The 20,919-nt window shown below is 42.7% G+C and overlaps 1 protein-coding gene across 1 annotated transcript; it reads right to left on the bottom strand.

Annotated features, from left to right (window-relative positions):
- Positions 1–16,144: 16,144 nt before the first annotated feature.
- Positions 16,145–17,977, bottom strand: LOC311113365 (stromal membrane-associated protein 1-like; the record flags this gene model as incomplete). Its single annotated transcript, XM_084156576.1, has 3 exons — positions 16,145–16,424; positions 16,708–17,069; positions 17,698–17,977. 3 exons carry the CDS (start codon positions 17,975–17,977, stop codon positions 16,281–16,283), a joined length of 786 nt encoding a protein of 261 aa, XP_084012702.1. The 3' UTR covers positions 16,145–16,280.
- Between the last annotated feature and the right edge of the window lie 2,942 nt (positions 17,978–20,919).

The raw sequence follows: 20,919 nt of genomic DNA, 5'->3' as shown, positions 1-20,919 counted from the left end.
ATTATTTTGGTGATCCCTTCCCGTAAAAACCAAGACTACTTTACTTCCAAATATCAGCATGTCGACGAAACATAAGGCCAAAAGCATGACTTTGAGAAAACCCGGCCTACAAGACACACTCTCATCACCGCCCTCCCCTGAGCCTGACGACCCGGGGACTGATACTCTACCCGGGGGGGCGGCTTGGCCTGGCGGCGCTGAAGTGAACATTCTCGAGGCCATCAAACTACTACGCTCTGAGATAGTTGAAATGAAAACGGAGGTGGTTGCTACGATTGAGGCCCGAAAAAAGGAGGTTTCTGATACTTTAAAAGCAGATCTAACCATCCTGCGGAACGAGACAGTGCCGGCAATCGCATCACTCAAAACAACAATGGAGTCGCACACTACAACGATTGCAGCACTGGAGACCTTCGCTACAAATGTCTCCGACTTAACTACATCCCTGGAGGCTGACGTGAAACGCCTAGCTGCGGACTTGAAAAAGGTGAAGGAGAGCTGTGTAAGTTTGGAGGGATTCTCTCGCCGCAATAACCTGAGACTTGTATCAGTCCCAGAGTCAGCGGAAATGCCTCGCGCCACGGATTTCGTTTCTGGGCTGCTGAAGGATGTTCTAGCCTTGGATGAAAAGCCCCTGATTGATCGTGCCCACCGGTCGCTGCGCCCAAAGCCCCGGGATGGGGAGAGGCCCCGTGACATAATTCTTCGAGTGCACTTTTTCCATGAGAAGATGGAGATTCTCCGACGAGCCCGCAATACCACTCTGAGCTTTCAAGGACAGAACTTCTCCATCTACCAGGACTACTCCCCCACTGTTTCCAGGCAGCGCGCAGCTTTCGGACAGGCCAAACGACTACTTCGGGACCATCCAGGTGTGAAGTACGGACTGCGATTCCCGGCCCGTTTATGGCTATCTCATGATGGTAAAGACTACACATTTGAATCTCCGGATGAGGCTCTCTCTCACATTCAACGTCACATCAAGAAGTCTTGAACTTGCTCATAGTTCAGCAACTGTTGCTAGCGAACGGTGGATAGTAAGTAACCCACCTGTGGTACAACTATGTTTAGCTACAACATGCTAATTTTGTATAGTTTGGGGGTTGGCGTACCCATTCAGGCTTATTTGATGTGATCTAATGTTTTGATCATCTAGTGTGCTTGCCTTACAAGCATTCAGTCATTTTAATCTCATTGTATTGCGGTTTTACTATACTCCTGTGTTTTCTAGGCTGTCTTGCTCACCTATTCAGTTTGTTTACATAGTGTCTCAGTGACTCAAAATATTCTTGGTTATTTGCTTACTGCATCTGTTTGCATTGACCCAGTAAACAGTAAATGCTTCCCGAGGCGACACGTTTTTTTTGGGGTCTTCACTTAAATTTTAAGGTTCAGAGCGTCATTTATGCCCAGCAAGCGTTAAACGTTGCGCACACGTAGTTTTTTGGTCTTGGTTGTAAGCTGTCTCAGCATTCAACTAGACAACTATTATAATAATAATAATTATTATCATTTTTGATTGTCTTACTACGATTTCCTTACTTCAAATTAGGTTTTCGGCTGAGAGCCGTTACACATTCTATTTATTTTCTTTATTTTCTCTCTCAAATGCCTGTTATAAGACTGGGAATATAATTATATACATCTACAAGTGGTGCTTTTGTAATTTCGTCTGCACAAGGGATTCACCTTAATTTATTTTATTTAAAAAATGATTATCTCTTTTTGCTGTTTGATCCACTAACAAAACACGACTTTAAAGAGCGGGACTGTGGGTTTAGGTTTAAGACCGCACTCTCACAGACATACTGTGCGAAGAGAACATGCTCTATTTAGGCTTGTACCTCGTTTGGGGAGGTACTGTCTGGGATGGGGGAAGGGGGTGGGGGGAGGGGTTGAATTGTTCAGTTCTAATGTTGTCATTCTGTCTTTTTTGTTTTTTTTCGGTACTTTTTCTCAACATCTACCACCGTACATTATTACTCTGAGACAAGTTATTCTGGGGTTTCTGGGCGCTCATTGCTTTTCCATTCTATGCTCTAATGACGGGGTTGTATAACGGGAATGCCCAGAGGGGCCGAAACAATGCGATCAAATACATTTCGTGGAACACCAAAGGGGTTAATAACCCAGTGAAACGTAAGAGGGTGTTGACACACTTAAAGGGTTTGAATGCAAATGTTGCATTTCTACAAGAGACTCACTTGAGGACTGGTGAGCACTTTAGGATGCGTAGGGACTGGGTTGGTCAAGTGTTCCACTCTAACTTTCATAGTAAATCAAGAGGGGCTGCCATTTTGGTTGATAAAGTCACTCCCTTTGTAGCTTCTGAGGTTATCGCTGATCCTAAGGGACGATACGTCATAGTAACCGGTAAACTGTTTTCTACCCCTCTTGTTTTGGCTAGTGTTTATGCTCCCAATTGGGATGACACAAGTTTCATTTCTTCCTTTTTGTCTGCTATACCCAATTTAGATTCTCATTTATTGATTTTAGGGGGGGATTTCAACTGCAAAATGTCCCCAGTTCTTGACAAGTCCTCACGAACAACTACAGGCCCATCTAAATGTGCCCTACTTATTCAAGCCTTTCTTCAGAAATATGCCATGTTTGAGGCCTGGCGTTTCCTACATCCTACAGATAGACAGTATTCCTTTTATTCTCATGTTCATCAAACATACTCCCGGACTGATTACTTCTTTTTGGACAAAAAACTTTTGCCTAACCTTCGGCAGTGTACTTACAAGAGTATTGTTATTTCGGACCATTCACCATTAGTGCTTGAACTAGAGTTTCCCCAGCGACCTCCTATGTGTTATCAATGGCGTCTTAACCCCATTTTACTCTCAGATAAGGAGTTTGTCAATTTCATTTCTTCTGAAATCACCTTATTCCTAGAAACTAATTCAACACCAGGTATGTCCGGCTCTACCATATGGGAGTCTCTCAAAGCATACCTACGTGGCCAAATTATTTCTTATACAGCCAACCAAAACAGAGTTCGTTCTCAGCGACTTCGGGACCTGAGCGAATCTATAGCCACATTGGATGAGAAGTATGCCACGGTTCCTTCCTCTGATCTGCATAAAGAGCGCCAACTGCTCCAATCTGAATTTGATGAGCTTTCTACCAGGCAAGCTGAACAGCTACTCTTGCGAGCTCGGTACAGAGTGTATGAACAAGGCGACAAGGCCAGTAAACTCCTTGCACATCAGATCCGTAAATCTGAGGCCTCACGTTTAATCCCACAAATAAGGACCCCGTCTGGTGCCACCACAGTTATACATAAAGAGATCAATGATCAATTCAAACAATTTTATTCTGCGCTATACACCTCTGAATCCCCTCAAGACCCTTTGCTGATTGATTCCTTCTTTAATGGCCTGAATATGCCTTCAATTGATACAGACACCCATGACTATCTAGAAGAAGAATTTACACCTGAGGAGATGGCAACAGCAGTGTCCGCAATGAAAAGCGGTAAATCACCGGGTCCGGATGGTTTTCCAACCGAATTTTACAGGACGTTTTCTGGTCTGCTTTGCCCATTCTTGTCTCGACTATTTGCAGAGTGCCTTAATGCCTCAAAGCTACCGCCTAGTCTTTATCAAGCTTCAATTTCATTACTATTAAAGAAAAACAAAGACCCTCTGGAATGTGGATCCTTTCGCCCAATCTCGCTTTTAAACTGTGATTACAAAATCCTAGCCAAGCTTTTAGCCATCCGTATGGAAGGCTCGCTGCATCAAGTAACACACTCTGACCAGACTGGCTTTATGAGAAATAGGCATTTGTTTTTCAATATTAGGCGCCTTATGTATATACTGTACTCCCCTGCGTCGGAGGACCCAGAGGTAGTGGTCTCACTTGATGCAGAAAAAGCGTTTGACCGCGTTGAGTGGGATTACCTAACAGCCACCCTTTATAGATTTGGCTTTGGCCCCAAATTCATTGCGTGGATAAAGATTCTTTATTTTTCCCCCATGGCTTCGGTACGGACTAACAACTTGTCCTCTGACTATTTTCCCTTGCACCGCGGATCCAGACAGGGCTGTCCACTCTCCCCCTTGTTGTTTGCTTTGGCAATCGAACCTCTCGCCATTGCATTACGCTCTAATGATGCCATTCAAGGAATAATCCGGACGGGCTCAGAGCAGAAAGTCTTGCTATATGCGGATGACCTCCTTTTGTTTATCTCTAACCCTGATACCTCATTGCCACGCGCCTTATCTGTTCTTAAAAGGTTTGGATCAATCTCAGGGTACAAGCTGAATCTAGGCAAGAGTGAGCTTTTTCCTGTAAACAAGGCTGCTTTAAAGTGCTCTTTTACAAGCTCTCAGTTTAGGATTGTCCGGGATCAATTCACTTACTTGGGAGTCAAAGTGACAAGGAAATATTCAAATCTGTTTCAGGAAAACTTGGTTGCTCTAGCAGACAGTTTGAAACAATCTTTTGCTTTTTGGAATGCGCTACCTCTTTCTCTTATCGGAAGGATTAATTTCATTAAAATGAGTGTGTTGCCCAAATTTCTATATTTATTTCAATGTCTACCCATTTTTATTCCAAAATCTTTTTTTATTTCACTGGATCAAACATTCATGCATTTTATTTGGGATGGCAAGGTACCACGGATTGGTAGAAAACATTTACAGAAGCCTAAGTCATTGGGGGGTTTAGCTCTACCAAATTTTCAGACATACTATTGGGCTGCAAATTTCAGAGCCCTTCTGTACTGGCTGCAGACTGATCCTACTGGCCCTAGACCAATCTGGGTCCAGATGGAGTCTGAATCGTGTAAACCTGCTGCACTTTCTTCTGTGTTGTGCTCGTCTCTCCCAGTGTCCCTAGGCAAAAGGTGTGTCAACCCAATTGTAAAGCAGTCTCTTAAAATTTGGAATCAGTTCCGCTTAGCCTTTGGCCTCCGAGGCTTTTCTCTATCAGGCCCAATCAATCAGAACATTTTATTTCCTCCATCTTTGAATGATGGGGCTTTTGACATCTGGCACTCACTAGGCCTCTCCTCACTAGCCCAATTATTCTTTGATGATACATTTGCCTCTTTTGCTCAGCTACAGGAAAGGTTCAACCTCCCCCAATCCCACTTTTTCCGCTATCTCCAGACTAGGAACTTTGTCAGAGCTAACACACCTGAATTTCCCCATAGGCCTGTGAATACAGCTATAGAGAGCATCCTGGAGCTGAACAAGCTTCCTAGGGGCGCAATTTCAGATGTATATGCAATCATTCATGACTTACAGAACCCTTCTTTGGTGCCTTTAAAGACTCGATGGGAAAAGGATTTGGGGGAGGAACTTGGGGAAGACACCTGGGAATCTGTGCTGCGCAGGGTGCATTCGTCCTCTTTTAGCACTAGACACAGCCTCATTCAATTCAAGGTGGTTCACCGTATCCACTGGTCTGGGGCCAGACTTGGAAGAATATTCTCTGATTTTGATCCTACCTGTGTCAGATGTAAAATTGAACCGGCCACACTGTTGCATATGTTCTGGGGCTGTCATAAACTGTCAGGTTTCTGGGAATTAATATTTAAATGTTTCTCTGATATATATAACACTGTTATAGATCCCTCTCCCCTTACAGCCCTTTTTGGAGTACTGCCCATAAGCACCCCCCTGTCAAGAATCCAGTCGGACACTGTTGCTTATACAACTCTTTTAGCTAGACGGCTAATACTACAGAACTGGAAGATGGCAGCTCCCCCATCTTATAAATATTGGGTGAGAGATGTGTTGTGCTCTCTGAAACTAGAAAAAATTAAATTCAATTCACGCGGGAACCCCAAACTGTTTAATGAGGCTTGGGCTCCATTCCGGTCTTACTTTAAACAGTCCATCCTCTGATAGCATTCCTATTAAAACCAAAATAAGTCTGTATTTGACCCCCCTGTGACTTAGGGGTTGGATGAGCATTTCTCTGTGTTTTTTTTTTCTGGGGTGGGGGTGGGGGGCATTAAGGCTGATGTGCTTATTGATTGTGACCTGCGGATGCCCTGTTCATCTCGCCCGGGCAGAGACTAAGGTGTGAGCTTGTTTTTCCCAGATATTTTTATTTTTTTAATTCTGTTCACGCCTACATAAAATTATCAATATTCATTTTTTATTTTAAAGCATTGTAACTTTTTATTTTTGGTCCAGTGGATCATTGGTCTGTGGCCTTGACTGTCTGTGAGTGGTTGCATTTCTCCACCCCATCCCTTAACTGTTTACAGGAACAATGGTGAGGTATTTGCTCTGTCCCTATACTATAGATTGCCCTTTAACCTTTTGTAGCCTTCTGCCTGGTGTGTTTAACTTGTCCAAAGTATGGTATCTTTAAAGTTTCATTTTTTTTTTTTTTTTTTTTTTTATATGTATTATTTGTATTTTTGTCTAGTTGAGTATATTATTTATATTGCTTTGTCTTGTCTGTGTGTGTGTAAAACTTAATAAACAGAGTTCTCAAAAAAAACAGCTTGGAAAATTCCAGAAAATTATGTCATGGCTTTAGAAGCTTCTGATAGGCTAATTGACATCATTTGCGTCAACTGGAGGTGTACCTGTGGATGTATTTCAAGGCCTACCTTCAAACTCAGTGCCTCTTTGCTTGACATCATGGGAAAATCAAAAGAAAATCAGCCAAGACCTCAGAAATAAATTGTAGACCTCCACAAGTCTGGTTCATCCTTGGGAGCAATTTCCAAACGCCTGAAAGTACCACGTTCATCTGTACAAACAATAGTACGCAAGTATAAACACCATGGGACCACGCAGCCGTCATACTGCTCAGGAAAGAGACGCGTTCTGTCTCCTAAAGATTGTTAGATTAATTTGGATTTTAAGAATAATGACTAAAGGATTTCACCCCAAATACAGTATAAATGTTAGAATTATCATGTAGTGTCAACCCACTAACAGAGGGGGCGGTACTAAACATTCAAGGGTGAAGGGGAAGGCGGAAACTGTTTAAGAAAGACACCTAAAGGTGGGAGGAGCATAGTGCCTTTGTTTGTCAAGAGGTATAAAAACAGTATGTATGTGTCTTTGGCGCCAGAGCTCTCCATGAATAAACATACAAAAAATCATTCTTCGTGGTTATGGACCTTGAATCATTGATGATTAAAACCAGAGCATTACAACCTCTGGTAATGATTCAAGCTTAGGTTGAATTAGAGATAGAAATTCACATGACAGATTGGTCCTTTGAGCGGAGCTTAAATACGTCTTTATCGTTCTAAGGACACCGAATCCGTGCACGGGCGGGTGATAGCATCCGTGAAAGAGTCCTGGCCTTCGACGTTAAGGTTATAAACAGGCCGGTGATTACTCTTATGAACGATAAAGACGTTAACGAGTTTGAAAAAACATTTAAATCCAAACTGCAAGGAAAAGGTCAGTAATTTTTATTCATGGATTTTGGTGAAATGATTTGAACTTGTATGAGAATAGTAATTATTGTGGAGTGCAGAGAAAAGTTACCAAAATCTCAAAGGAAGTAATAATTATTACGAAACGGGGAGGGTCCACAATTGACCCTAGGTAAATAGCTATTACCAGAATAATCTAGTCCGAAATGACAAGGGGTGAAAGGCCATCATCAATGTAAACTAGTTTTTATTGAGACTGTACTGGGTACAGTGCTACGATAAACAGGGAAAGGGATGATTTTTGTCGTGTGCTATGGATACATAAAACAGGTCAAAAGTCGCGTATACGACTGGGGATTTGCTAGAACTCTGTCTGTTTCATGAAACTAGAGCAGTTACGACCTCTAGGTTACAAATAGGTTTAGCAAATGACTGTATAATGTTGTGTACATGTGAGACTTGAGAATCCATCAGTATACGTGATAATTGTTTCAAGGAAGGAGCTAAAAAAAAAAATAGGTCGCGTGAGAAAAAATGGTTATCGACCCCTTTCATGAAACCGGAGTTTTAAATAAAAAACTCTGGGTTAGGGGTTAAATAATTTTAAATGGTTAATCACAAAAGCAGATCATACATTGGCTCAAGAGACGCACTAAAATAATAGCTCCTAGAAGAATCATTCTGGGAATTATTACTAAAGGGGGGGATTTTTATTTTTCCACCATGGGAAATAAATCTTCTAAAGAGGTCCGGGAATTAACGGGGGATGAAAGATATATGTTAGGAAGAGATCGAAGAAATATGTTTTATGGATCCATTTGGGAGAAGAGGTATGAATTTATTGGGCATCTCGAAGTAAAAAGTTGCATATAAAATGAATTTGAAAAAACAGCGAAAGGAGGGGCTAGAGAGAGCGAGTGAGAGACAGTACATAAGTTCAGATGGTAGGAATGTAGTAAAAAAATATATATATATGTATTCACTAACTGTAGGTCGCTCTGGATAGGAGTGTCTGCTGGGTGACTAGAATGTAAATGTATTATCATTGATTCAGTAATGATAGAAGGGTAGAGTTAGATAGAGAGAAAGAGGTAGTAAGAGCTATAGAGGGTGTAGTGCACCCTAAGACAGGAACAGGGGGGTTCAGGAGGGATTTGGAGAGTCTAGCAGCAAGCTTTAAGCTAAACACAGGGGAAATTGAGAGGGCAGTCAGAACCCTAGTTGGGAACGTGGAGAGACGTCACGAAACAACACAAAGTACGACCAAAGATATTTATAACTAACCCAAGACAGCTTATCTGTGTGGTTTACAGTGGGAGCAAATGCAGCATAGTGGGCAGAACACGCAAGGAGGTGGGCAAAGCCAAGCACGAGCTAGCGAGATCCTATTGGCGCGTTATAGCATGTATTTGCATATTTTCGTTAGGGAACGCCTCCTTTGAAGTGCGCATGTGCACAGACTCAATTCGACGTTGCACTCCTTCTAAACAACGCCATTTTTTAAACTTTGGCAAAGCATCAAGTCTATAAAACTCAGTGCACTGTGTTCGTAACAGATTATAGTTTTGGGAACATAAATGTATTGAGAGCAGATGTTTAATTGATGAAAAAAATAGCAGAATGTCGGCCCAGTTTCACCTAGTTCCATATTCTCCCACTACCCGCGACTGTACATTCTCTCACTGCCATATTTGGTGGTGAGAAAACGAACGCTTCAGCTTTATAGCCCCTGTCTGGGTTTCTCCTTCTGTCTGTGGTACAACCGTTGTTATTATACCTCAGTGGGTACAAACCGGAAGAAGGTCTTCGCTGCAATAATTTGACACTTCTGCTTGTTCACTTAGAATAACTACATGTCTATTCTTCCTCGAGAATAATTGATCAAGAAATGGGAAAGGTCAGACACGTTTCTCCTCTCAATTTGGCATAATAAAATGGCTATATGTAAACTGTATTTCACAGCTACTCACAGCGAAAAGGAGCACGCGCTGCTCCTCCTCACCTGTGTCAAATTGTCATTTGATTAGAACACCACAGACAGGTGTGACAACTAGCTACTGTAGCTCACATAATTTGCTAGCAAAACAGTCCACCCCTGGTAGCTACAATTACAGTGCTTTCTAGCTAGTTAGTATAAATAAAGCCAGACATTACAGTATAAAAAGTAAGGGTCTCAAGTTCATATTCAACCAGCCAAGAGGCAGAACAGTTGTCTGGCTTGTGGAGCAGTGGCGGTCAGTGCCATTTAAGATGAGGGTGGCCTTATTTCTATTACAGCATATTGGATGACTGTCATTCATATTCCATTCACCCAGTTCAATGTAACAGCGATAGGTTTAGGCTACTACATGATACCCATCATGAGATTGCTTCCGTTTAAGAAACGTTTTTCAACAGAAACGGCGGAATGAATACACCCCTGAACACACAGCCACGTTGTATTCCTTCTCGCATCCATGCGTTCTCCTCCTCTCACTTCATCCCTTCGCGTGTGGACTTCAATGCACAACACATTAGCTGTATGTGACCAGGCAAAAAAAAACTTTCCAAGCCAAGCCGCTACACACAGCCTACATCGTCAGTAAGCAGTTACACCGGCAGGCCCCGGTGGCAATAAATTAGTAAAACCAAAAGCTTACCTTGACTTGGAAGAGTTCCAATGTTGTGTTGGATAGTCATAGCCAGCTAGCTAACATAGCATCCCTCTGTTTGAGAAGGGTGTTTCAGTAGGCTAAACTAGCTAGCTGCATTTGCTGAATTTGTTCAAAACTGTTCATCTGTTGTCTTTCTCTCTCTTTGAGTCAACTACTCAGCACATTTTATGCACTTCAGTGCTAGCTAGCTAGCTGTAGTTTATGCTTTCAGTACTATATTAATTCTCTGATCCTTTGATTGGGTGAACAACATGACAGTTCATGCTGCAAGAGCTCTGATAGGTTGGAGGACATCCTCCAGAAGTTGTCATAATTTCTGTGTAAGTCTATGGAAGAAGGTGAGAACCATGAGCCTCCTAAGTTTTGTATTGAAGTCAATGTACCCAGAGGAGGACGTAAGCTAGCTGTCCTCCGGCTACACCATGGCGCTACCCTACAGAGTGCTGTTGAGGCTACGGTAGACCTTTGCAAAATAGTGTGTTTTAATCAATTATTTGGTGACGTGATTATATTTAGTATAGTTTTATGTAAAAAGGATAACTTTTTTAATGTTTTACCATTTAAATTTTTTATGAAATTCACTGAGGAGGATGGTCCTCCCCTTCCTCCTCTGAGGAGGCTCCACTGACACGGAGGTATAGCTCATAACTTTTTAACCAACTTCCTTTTAGACATTTAGCTAGCTAACAATTTGTTGTCCTCCCCATTCCACTCTCCACTGTCATGAGTCCACTAGCTTCTGACATATGGCTATCTGATACACAAGTTCAGGGCCAGCCCTAGCTTTTTGGGGGCCCTAAGGGATAGTTCTAAGTTTACTGGGGGGGTTGCCTAATTTTGTATATTTCTTTGCTTTTGGGAAGGTTGGGGCACAGGGTAGCGTAGTGCACAGTGGTGTAAAGTACTTATAGTGAGGGAAAAAACGTATTTGATCCCCTGCTGATTTTGTACGTTTGCCCAATGACAAAGAAATGATCAGTCTATAATTTTAATGGTAGGTTTATTTGAACAGTGCGAGACAGAATAACAACAAAAATATCCAGAAACACGCATGTCAAAAATGTTATACATTGATTTGCATTTTAATGAGGGAAATAAGTATTTGAACCCTCTGCAAAACATGACTTAGTACTTGGTGGCAAAACCCTTGTTGGCAATCACAGAGGTCAGACGTTTCTTGTAGTTGGCCACCAGGTTTGCACACATCTCAGGAGGGATTTTGTCCTACTCCACTTTGCAGATCTTCTCCAAGTCATTAAGGTTTCGAGGCTGACGTTTGGCAACTCGAACCTTCAGCTCCCTCCACAGATTTTCTATGGGATTAAGGTCTGGAGACTGGCTAGGCCACTCCAGGACCTTAATGTGCTTCTTCTTGAGCCACTCCTTTGTTGTCTTGGCCGTGTGTTTTGGGTCATTGTCATTCTGGAATACCCATCCACGACCCATTTTCAATGCCCTGGCTGAGGGAAGGAGGTTCTCACCCAAGATTTGACGGTACATGGCCCCGTCCATCGTCCCTTTGATGCGGTGAAGTTGTCCTGTCCCCTTAGCAGAAAAACACCCCCAAAGCATAATGTTTCCACCTCCATGTTTGACGGTGGGGATGGTGTTCTTGGGGTCATAGGCAGCATTCCTCCTCCTCCAAACACGGCAAGTTGAGTTGATGCCAAAGAGCTTGATTTTGGTCTCATCTGACCACAACACTTTCACCCAGTTCTCCTCTGAATAATTCAGATGTTCATTGGCAAACTTCAGACGGGCCTGTATATGTGCTTTCTTGAGCAGGGGGACCTTGTGGGCGCTGCAGGATTTCATGGTATAAATCTCCCACAGGAATTCCTAATATGGGAATATCCCCATATCCAACAGCTGATAAAAGCATTATGAGGGGAACCCTCAGAATTGTGATGGCTACTCCATCTAGAGGCCCTGAGCGAGAATGCATGTTATTATCCAGAAAATGTGGAGATAACTGATTGCATTAGCGTTGTTACATTGTTACAAACTGTTCACATCTTTGCACATTTCTGAAGGTCACAGTTGCCCTCCTGCATACGTCTTTGCCTCGGTTGTCTCCCTTCGGAGTTTGAAAGTTAACCAGCGATTGATTGACATGTAGTTGAACTACTAAACCCCTGCCCTTATCAATGACAGTGATACCAATCAAAGACAAAACACAATCAAATGCAACGACAAAAGGTTTAATGAAGATAAAATGGGTGGGGTGTGGGAAGGGGATTGGGGATGAAGAAAAAATAGAAACACCATTGTTGGTGCCTGCATCAGTGATCTCCCTGTACAGTGTTGTGGTGGCAGGTGAGGCGGCTCTCATCCTTGTTGATTTCATCCTCTTTCTTGGAAGCCACTTTAGCCTGAAAAACGAAAGATATTAAATATAGAAAACCTATTTTACAGACAGCCATTATCACTGGATATTAGCATCAAAATAGTTTATAAATGATTATGTTAAGTACAAAAGTGAATTACAGTATGAGTTATTACTTACAGGCTTCTTGTTCTTCCCCCTGAGAGCTCTCCAGAGAGATGAGAATAATCCACACCTCTTCTTCTTCTTGGCAGCAGCAGTTGATGAGATGTCGTTGACATCAGTAGGAGAGGTAGACATTTTCTCAGCAGACTGCTCCAGGCTGGTAGCACTAGCATCAACTTCACGTAAAGCAACATGGCTACTCTTGGTTGAACCCATAGAAATAGTGATGGTAAGTCTACTTCCCTTGGTTGACACATCAGCCACATGGACCTCAGGTTGGTTGGAGGCTCTCAGGGTGGAGTCCTCATCCTGAGACACTAGATTTGTAGCAGACTGGAACCGGTCATTCTCCACGATGGAAACACTGGTAGACAGAACCTGAGACACTAGGCCTGCAGCAGACTGGATCAGGTCATTCTCCACAATGGAAACACTGGTGGACAGAACCTGAGACAATAGGCCTGCAGCAGACTGGATCAGGTCATTCTCCACAATGGAAACACTGGTGGACAGAACCTGAGACACTAGGCCTGCAGCAGACTGGATCAGGTCATTCTCCACAATGGAAACACTGGTGGACAGAACCTGAGACACTAGGCCTGCAGCAGACTGGATCAGGTCATTCTCCACAATGGAAACACTGGTGGACAGAACCTGAGATACTAGGCCTGCAGCAGACTGGATCAGGTCATTCTCCACAATGGAAACACTGGTGGACAGAACCTGAGACACTAGGCCTGCAGCAGACTGGATCAGGTCATTCTCCACAATGGAAACACTGGTGGACAGAACCTGAGACACTAGGCCTGCAGCAGACTGGATTAGGTCATTCTCCATAATGGCAACACTGGTGGACAGAACCTGAGATACTAGGCCTGCAGACGACTGGTTCAGGTTGTCTTCCTCGATGAAAACACTGGTGGACAGAACCTGAGGAGTCTGCTGGAGTGTCAGTGGCTCCCACTCATCCAGGAAGAAGCTCTCGACAGAGGGGAAGCTTCTTCCTTTCAGAACTGGGGGAATGTAGGGGGTGTACCCAACAGTCCAGAGCAGAGAGCTGTTGATGGCATTCGCGTAGTGGTACTTGTCGCCAAGTATCTCTGCAATGCTCTGACGGATGTTCTCACTCTCTGACTCTGGACCTTCAAGGGTGTTGAGTTGGGTCACCATTGAAATCCACCCTGAAAGAAACACCATGACAGCACAGGATCAACAAAACATATTTTTAGCATTATAAGAAAGGGAGGGATATTTTCCTTTTCACTCATGGCAAATAATGTGTGTTCCAATAATATCTCCTATTTCCTTAAAGTGTGCACTCCTTCTCTACTTCCCAGACATCTTAAACCGTTGGATTGGTGGAGGCATAGGCTAGTGGGAGTTTCAACCATATTTCTTATACCAGTCATTTCTTTTCAATTCAGTGAAGTGAACAAGTGCGCACTTTGGGAGGAAGGAGAGATAATTGAGACATTGCATATTTTACTTGGCCTAAGTAAAACCATTTACAGCTGTAAATATTCATTTTGCATGGTTACATTGCTTGGTAACTAACAACAAAAGCCTTTACAGCCATCTTATTCTAAGTTTGAAGATATTTCCTTTCTACTAAGAATTAAATAAATTAATATTTTAGTTTTAAGACTGAAATAATTTAATTATTCTTACCTGAGTTAACTGCGTTGTCCTTAATAGAATAATGTCCGTCTTCAGGGAGGATGAATGAAAAGCTTGCCATAATGTTGTATCTCTCGTTTGTCGATCAAGAACTGAAGATTTCTTGAGAGTTCTGAACATAACTCTCTGGTTCTGGAGTTCCATACGAAGCGTCGGCATTGTGACCCTCTCTGTCGCATAGAGATGGAATTCTTTATGTCCAGAATTCCATTACGCAGGCTTTCGAATGGAATTCGGTTACACTTTATTTGGATAGTCCCAAGTGGATGGTTTGTAGATGTTCAATAACTGTCAGCATTTCAACTAACTATCCACTAACCCTAAGCCTTAACCCTTAACCTTAGCCCTAAACGTAACCCTTACCCTTATTCTAAACTAACCCTAACCTTGGCAAGCAGTTGCTTATCAACAGATCGTTTGTTGAAAGTATGCCCATCTGTAGATTATTTATACGGGACTATCCAAATAAAGTGTGACCAGGAATTCTATCTCTGTTTAATAATACTACATTTATTTTATATAGCACTTTTCATTAAAGACAATTTCAAATACGCTTTAAAAACAAAACTAATGTAGGATTCTGACATTGGCTGGTTTTGACTTGGGGGATGGTTTCCACAGCTGACGGTGTTGAGGCACTTCAGAAAGGTAGTAGCAGCGGAGGGAGCGTCGATGGTACAGGGAGGGAGAAGCGTCAGTCGGATAGACGGGCCCGGAGCTCTTAATCGGGCACCTTCGCTGTATTCTCCTCCTTAAGTGGATCATCAACAACCGAAGGTGTAGCACATGAGAGTCACACGCTGGCCAATACCAAAATGTTAAGAATATGTCGTCCTCTGAATATTGTAATTGATTGTAGAATATCGAGTAAACTAGGGTCAACACCCTCACTGTTTATGCACTCAAAAGGGACCATGCTAAAATCATGTCCCGCGCTTTTCCTCAACTGGGAATTCGTTTTTTCTACCAAACTCTTCAGTTCAGTTCTTCTTCATTCAGTTATTTTTCAGAAAATTATTCTTAAATGTTTTTTACCATATTGCACCATCAACAGAATTCTTTCAAATATTTAGCCTACTTACAGGGAGCTCTTGTCTCCCCGTGTCTATTTTCCCTCTTATGTAATACTGTAAATGTGGTGTATATAACTTGCCAGCTCTGCAAAGGATGGTTAAAGAATGATACCACCCTGACATTTGCATGTCTGTAGCCTACCCCTGGAAAAAAGAGATACATGGAGTAGACATGTTTTAAATGCAAACTTCTTTACCTTCTTAGGTGTTCTGGTAGAATTGACTTTGAATGTTGTTAATGGCAAAATCTAGAACCCAGAAGTCTAGACTCTAGAACACACATCAGACACAGTTTATCATACTTTATTTTGTAGGGGAACCACAGGTACTTTAAAAGAAGGTTAAACAGAGCTGTACATAGGAGAGCAGTATTCACAGAAATGATAGCCATGTCTTCTCCCAAAGTTTAAATACTATTCTTTAATTCTCTATAATAATTTTTTATAATAATGATACAATTAAAGCTTGTGTAACTGGTCCTGCAGCTTTTTCGATATGTTGTCGATGATGTCATTGTTGTGTGACAGGGCACATTTTTTTTTCTCCAAAAAAGGAAAATTAAAAGAGTTATGATTTCTAACACATAACAGGCACAGACTGCCATCCTGCGTATGATGGTGTATGTATGATGACGCCCAATTCACTCACAAAAGATAGACAGAAAGAGACAAAGAGAGAGAGAGATGTGCCCCGTTTGAATACTTCAGAAATGCTTCCTTCCTTGAAGTAATCACTGATCTGATTTGGTTGGGCCAGTCAGAGTAATAAGACCGTCACCTTGCTTTCACCTGTCCAATCACCAATGGATCTGTGCTTAACTGAAGAAAGGATGCATCTCTTCAGCATGCGAACAGAGACAGATAAGCTTGATGTTGGAGACTGGTCAGTAACAGTTGGAGAACGGGCATCAGTTCATAGTAAGGTTGCTGGGGGGGTTGGATGTTGAATTTCGGACCCCCTGGTTGAGACCCCCTCTTCCGCTGCCCTGACCCCCAATCCCTGATCTTTGACCTCCAGGTGGGTCACTTCCAGAGCTGTGTGCTGAGGGTCTGACCGGAGGGTGAAGCGGCCCAGCCTCCCATGGTGGAGGCAGGCTGACCGAAGGCCATGCCCCCCCCCCCCCCCCCGGCACCGTTCAGACTCATCCCTGACATCTGCTGGTTCATCTGGGGAAGAAAGAGAGAGACGAGTAGTAAGGTAAAGGTGTCAGGGTCAGGGAAACACAATATTGCCTAATACAAAATCAAACCCCTTACCTCAATGCATCTATATTGATCTCAGAAAATTGGATAGTTATGGCAATATGGTAACATTATCTAATTAAGTTAACTCCCAAAGATACTGATCTTGTATTCTCATTAAACCATCTTATACTTCAAATGCAAAGCTTACTCCTAGGGGAAAAACCCCAAAATGCCAAAGAACGAGACAACAAAATAACTACCATACCTGTCCCATGTTCCACTGGCCCTGCTGCCCAGGCTGGACGGCATACATCCCCTGCATGCCCTGAGCGGGCACCATACCCGCGGGCATCCCCCCCTGGGGTACCCCCATCATCCTCGGAGCCATGCCAACCATCCCGGCCGCAGGCGCTTGTCCCATGAAACCGTTGGGCATCGTCATGCCAACCATCATGCCTGTGTTGGGTCCCATCATGGCGGCTCCGCTCTGAGCCATCATGGCACCCATGACGGTGGTGGGGGGCATGCCCGTGCCCATGCCAGGAAAGGCCTGGTAGCCAGTGGGGACCTGCTGCTGGGGGATGCCTAATAGAAACTGCATCTGGGCGGGGTTCATGTATATACCAGCTGGAGCGGGGAAAGAGAGGAGAAATACTGAGAACAGGGTTGCACAGTTTGTCTTTCTTTCAAAATAAAACGTTCTGTTAACCTTTATGACAGCTTGCCACGGATATATTGAGAGAGTGGGAAAGTGACTGAACAACTTGGTTGGTGACTTGCTACTTTAGAAGTGTTTGGTATTTACACTATATAGCCCAGAGCCAGTTGGGGACCATTTCCAACTTCTGTGTTATTGGTTGGTGTTTGCGTGCACATGCCCAAAATGATGCATGACAGGGCGACCATTTTACTGGCATATGCGCCTAAATATTTTGCTGTGCGACCTGGAATATTAATTTAGGAGCACAAGTGCGCCTGGATTTTTAAAAATTCCCCCAGATGATAATTGTTGTAATGATTACTTTACTGTACCGAAGCCCCTGAGTGCCATGGAGAATACACTGAGCACAGATTCATTACTATAAAGAAAACGGCTTGTTAACCTCATATTTGTCATTGTGCTCCTAAATGTCTTTGTGTGCTCCTACATTTTTCAACTTAGGCGCACATGTGCTCCTTGTAAAAAGGGTCAGTGTAGAGCCCTGCATGAGTGTACAGTATGTGCATGTGTACGCTTGTCTGTATTTCTCCTTACCAGGCGGGGCCTGCTGGTGCTGGGGCATCTGAGGCATACTGGTGTTCCCATACAGGGACAGGATGGAGTCCTTGGAGAGGTGTTTCTTGGCCCCGGTGTCCTCCCCCTTAATGCCAACTCCACCACCAGTCTCACTGAACAGGTCCAGGTCTCCCTGGGTAGAGCCTGAGGATGGGGTTGCTGCTGGGGGTTGTGTTGGGGTGCTGGCTGGGGTACTGGAGCTAGCCTGGAAGAAGGAAGCAAAAACTGTAAGAACTACGTAAGAAAAGTCGCTAACCATATTCAGTCTCTTGATCTTCAAACTTCTCTCACGCTAACATGCACTGGCCTGCATGCATGGATGGATATATATATATACAGTTGAAGTCAGAAGTTTACATACACTTAGGTTGGAGTCATTAAAACTTGTTTTTCAACCACTCCACAAATTTCTTCTTAACAAACTATAGTTTTGGCAAGTAGGTTAGGACATCTACTTTGTGCATGACACAAGTAATTTTTCCAACAATTGTTTACGGACAGATTATTTCACTTATAATTCACTGTATCACAATTCCAGTGGGTCAGAAGTTTACATACACTAAGTTGACTGTGCCTTTAAACAGCTTGGAAAATTCCAGAAAATTATGTCATGGCTTTAGAAGCTTCTGATAGGCTAATTGACATCATTTGCGTCAACTGGAGGTGTACCTGTGGATGTATTTCAAGGCCTACCTTCAAACTCAGTGCCTCTTTGCTTGACATCATGGGAAAATCAAAAGAAAATCAGCCAAGACCTCAGAAATAAATTGTAGACCTCCACAAGTCTGGTTCGTCCTTGGGAGCAATTTCCAAACGCCTGAAAGTACCACGTTCATCTGTACAAACAATAGTACGCAAGTATAAACACCATGGGACCACGCAGCCGTCATACTGCTCAGGAAAGAGACGCGTTCTGTCTCCTAAAGATTGTTAGATTAATTTGGATTTTAAGAATAATGACTAAAGGATTTCACCCCAAATACAGTATAAATGTTAGAATTATCATGTAGTGTCAACCCACTAACAGAGGGGGCGGTACTAAACATTCAAGGGTGAAGGGGAAGGCGGAAACTGTTTAAGAAAGACACCTAAAGGTGGGAGGAGCATAGTGCCTTTGTTTGTCAAGAGGTATAAAAACAGTATGTATGTGTCTTTGGCGCCAGAGCTCTCCATGAATAAACGTACAAAAAATCATTCTTCGTGGTTATGGACCTTGAATCATTGATGATTAAAACCAGAGCCTTACAACCTCTGGTAATGATTCAAGCTTAGGTTGAATTAGAGATAGAAATTCACATGACAGATTGGTCCTTTGAGCGGAGCTTAAATACGTCTTTATCGCTCTAAGGACACCGAATCCGTGCACGGGCGGGTGATAGCATCCGTGAAAGAGTCCTGGCCTTCGACGTTAAGGTTATAAACAGGCCGGTGATTACTCTTATGAACGATAAAGACGTTAACGAGTTTGAAAAAACATTTAAATCCAAACTGCAAGGAAAAGGTCAGTAATCTTTATTCATGGATTTTGGTGAAATGATTTGAACTTGTATGAGAATAGTAATTCTTGTGGAGTGCAGAGAAAAGTTACCAAAATCTCAAAGGAAGTAATAATTATTACGAAACGGGGAGGGTCCGCAATTGACCCTAGGTAAATAGCTATTACCAGAATAATCTAGTCCGAAATGACAAGGGGTGAAAGGCCATCATCAATGTAAACTAGTTTTTATTGAGACTGTACTGGGTACAGTGCTACGATAAACAGGGAAAGGGATGATTTTTGTCGTGTGCTATGGATACATAAAACAGGTCAAAAGTCGCGTATACGACTGGGGATTTGCTAGAACTCTGTCTGTTTCATGAAACTAGAGCAGTTACGACCTCTAGGTTACAAATAGGTTTAGCAAATGACTGTATAATGTTGTGTACATGTGAGACTTGAGAATCCATCAGTATACGTGATAATTGTTTCAAGGAAGGAGCTAAAAAAAAAAATAGGTCGCGTGAGAAAAAATGGTTATCGACCCCTTTCATGAAACCGGAGTTTTAAATAAAAAACTCTGGGTTAGGGGTTAAATAATTTTAAATGGTTAATCACAAAAGCAGATCATACATTGGCTCAAGAGACGCACTAAAATAATAGCTCCTAGAAGAATCATTCTGGGAATTATTACTAAAGGGGGGGATTTTTATTTTTCCACCATGGGAAATAAATCTTCTAAAGAGGTCCGGGAATTAACGGGGGATGAAAGATATATGTTAGGAAGAGATCGAAGAAATATGTTTTATGGATCCATTTGGGAGAAGAGGTATGAATTTATTGGGCATCTCGAAGTAAAAAGTTGCATATAAAATGAATTTGAAAAAACAGCGAAAGGAGGGGCTAGAGAGAGCGAGTGAGAGACAGTACATAAGTTCAGATGGTAGGAATGTAGTAAAAAAATATATATATATGTATTCACTAACTGTAGGTCGCTCTGGATAGGAGTGTCTGCTGGGTGACTAGAATGTAAATGTATTATCATTGATTCAGTAATGATAGAAGGGTAGAGTTAGATAGAGAGAAAGAGGTAGTAAGAGCTATAGAGGGTGTAGTGCACCCTAAGACAGGAACAGGGGGGTTCAGGAGGGATTTGGAGAGTCTAGCAGCAAGCTTTAAGCTAAACACAGGGGAAATTGAGAGGGCAGTCAGAACCCTAGTTGGGAACGTGGAGAGACGTCACGAAACAACACAAAGTACGACCAAAGATATTTATAACTAACCCAAGACAGCTTATCTGTGTGGTTTACAGTGGGAGCAAATGCAGCATAGTGGGCAGAACACGCAAGGAGGTGGGCAAAGCCAAGCACGAGCTAGCGAGATCCTATTGGCGCGTTATAGCATGTATTTGCATATTTTCGTTAGGGAACGCCTCCTTTGAAGTGCGCATGTGCACAGACTCAATTCGACGTTGCACTCCTTCTAAACAACGCCATTTTTTAAACTTTGGCAAAGCATCAAGTCTATAAAACTCAGTGCACTGTGTTCGTAACAGATTATAGTTTTGGGAACATAAATGTATTGAGAGCAGATGTTTAATTGATGAAAAAAATAGCAGAATGTCGGCCCAGTTTCACCTAGTTCCATATTCTCCCACTACCCGCGACTGTACATTCTCTCACTGCCATATTTGGTGGTGAGAAAACGAACGCTTCAGCTTTATA

Source organism: Coregonus lavaretus, assembly GCF_964263955.1.
Source record: "Coregonus lavaretus genome assembly, chromosome: 40".
Lineage (NCBI taxonomy): Eukaryota > Metazoa > Chordata > Actinopteri > Salmoniformes > Salmonidae > Coregonus > Coregonus lavaretus.
The sequence above is the reverse complement of the archived record's forward strand: the minus strand, read 5'-3'. Positions and strand labels throughout refer to the sequence as shown.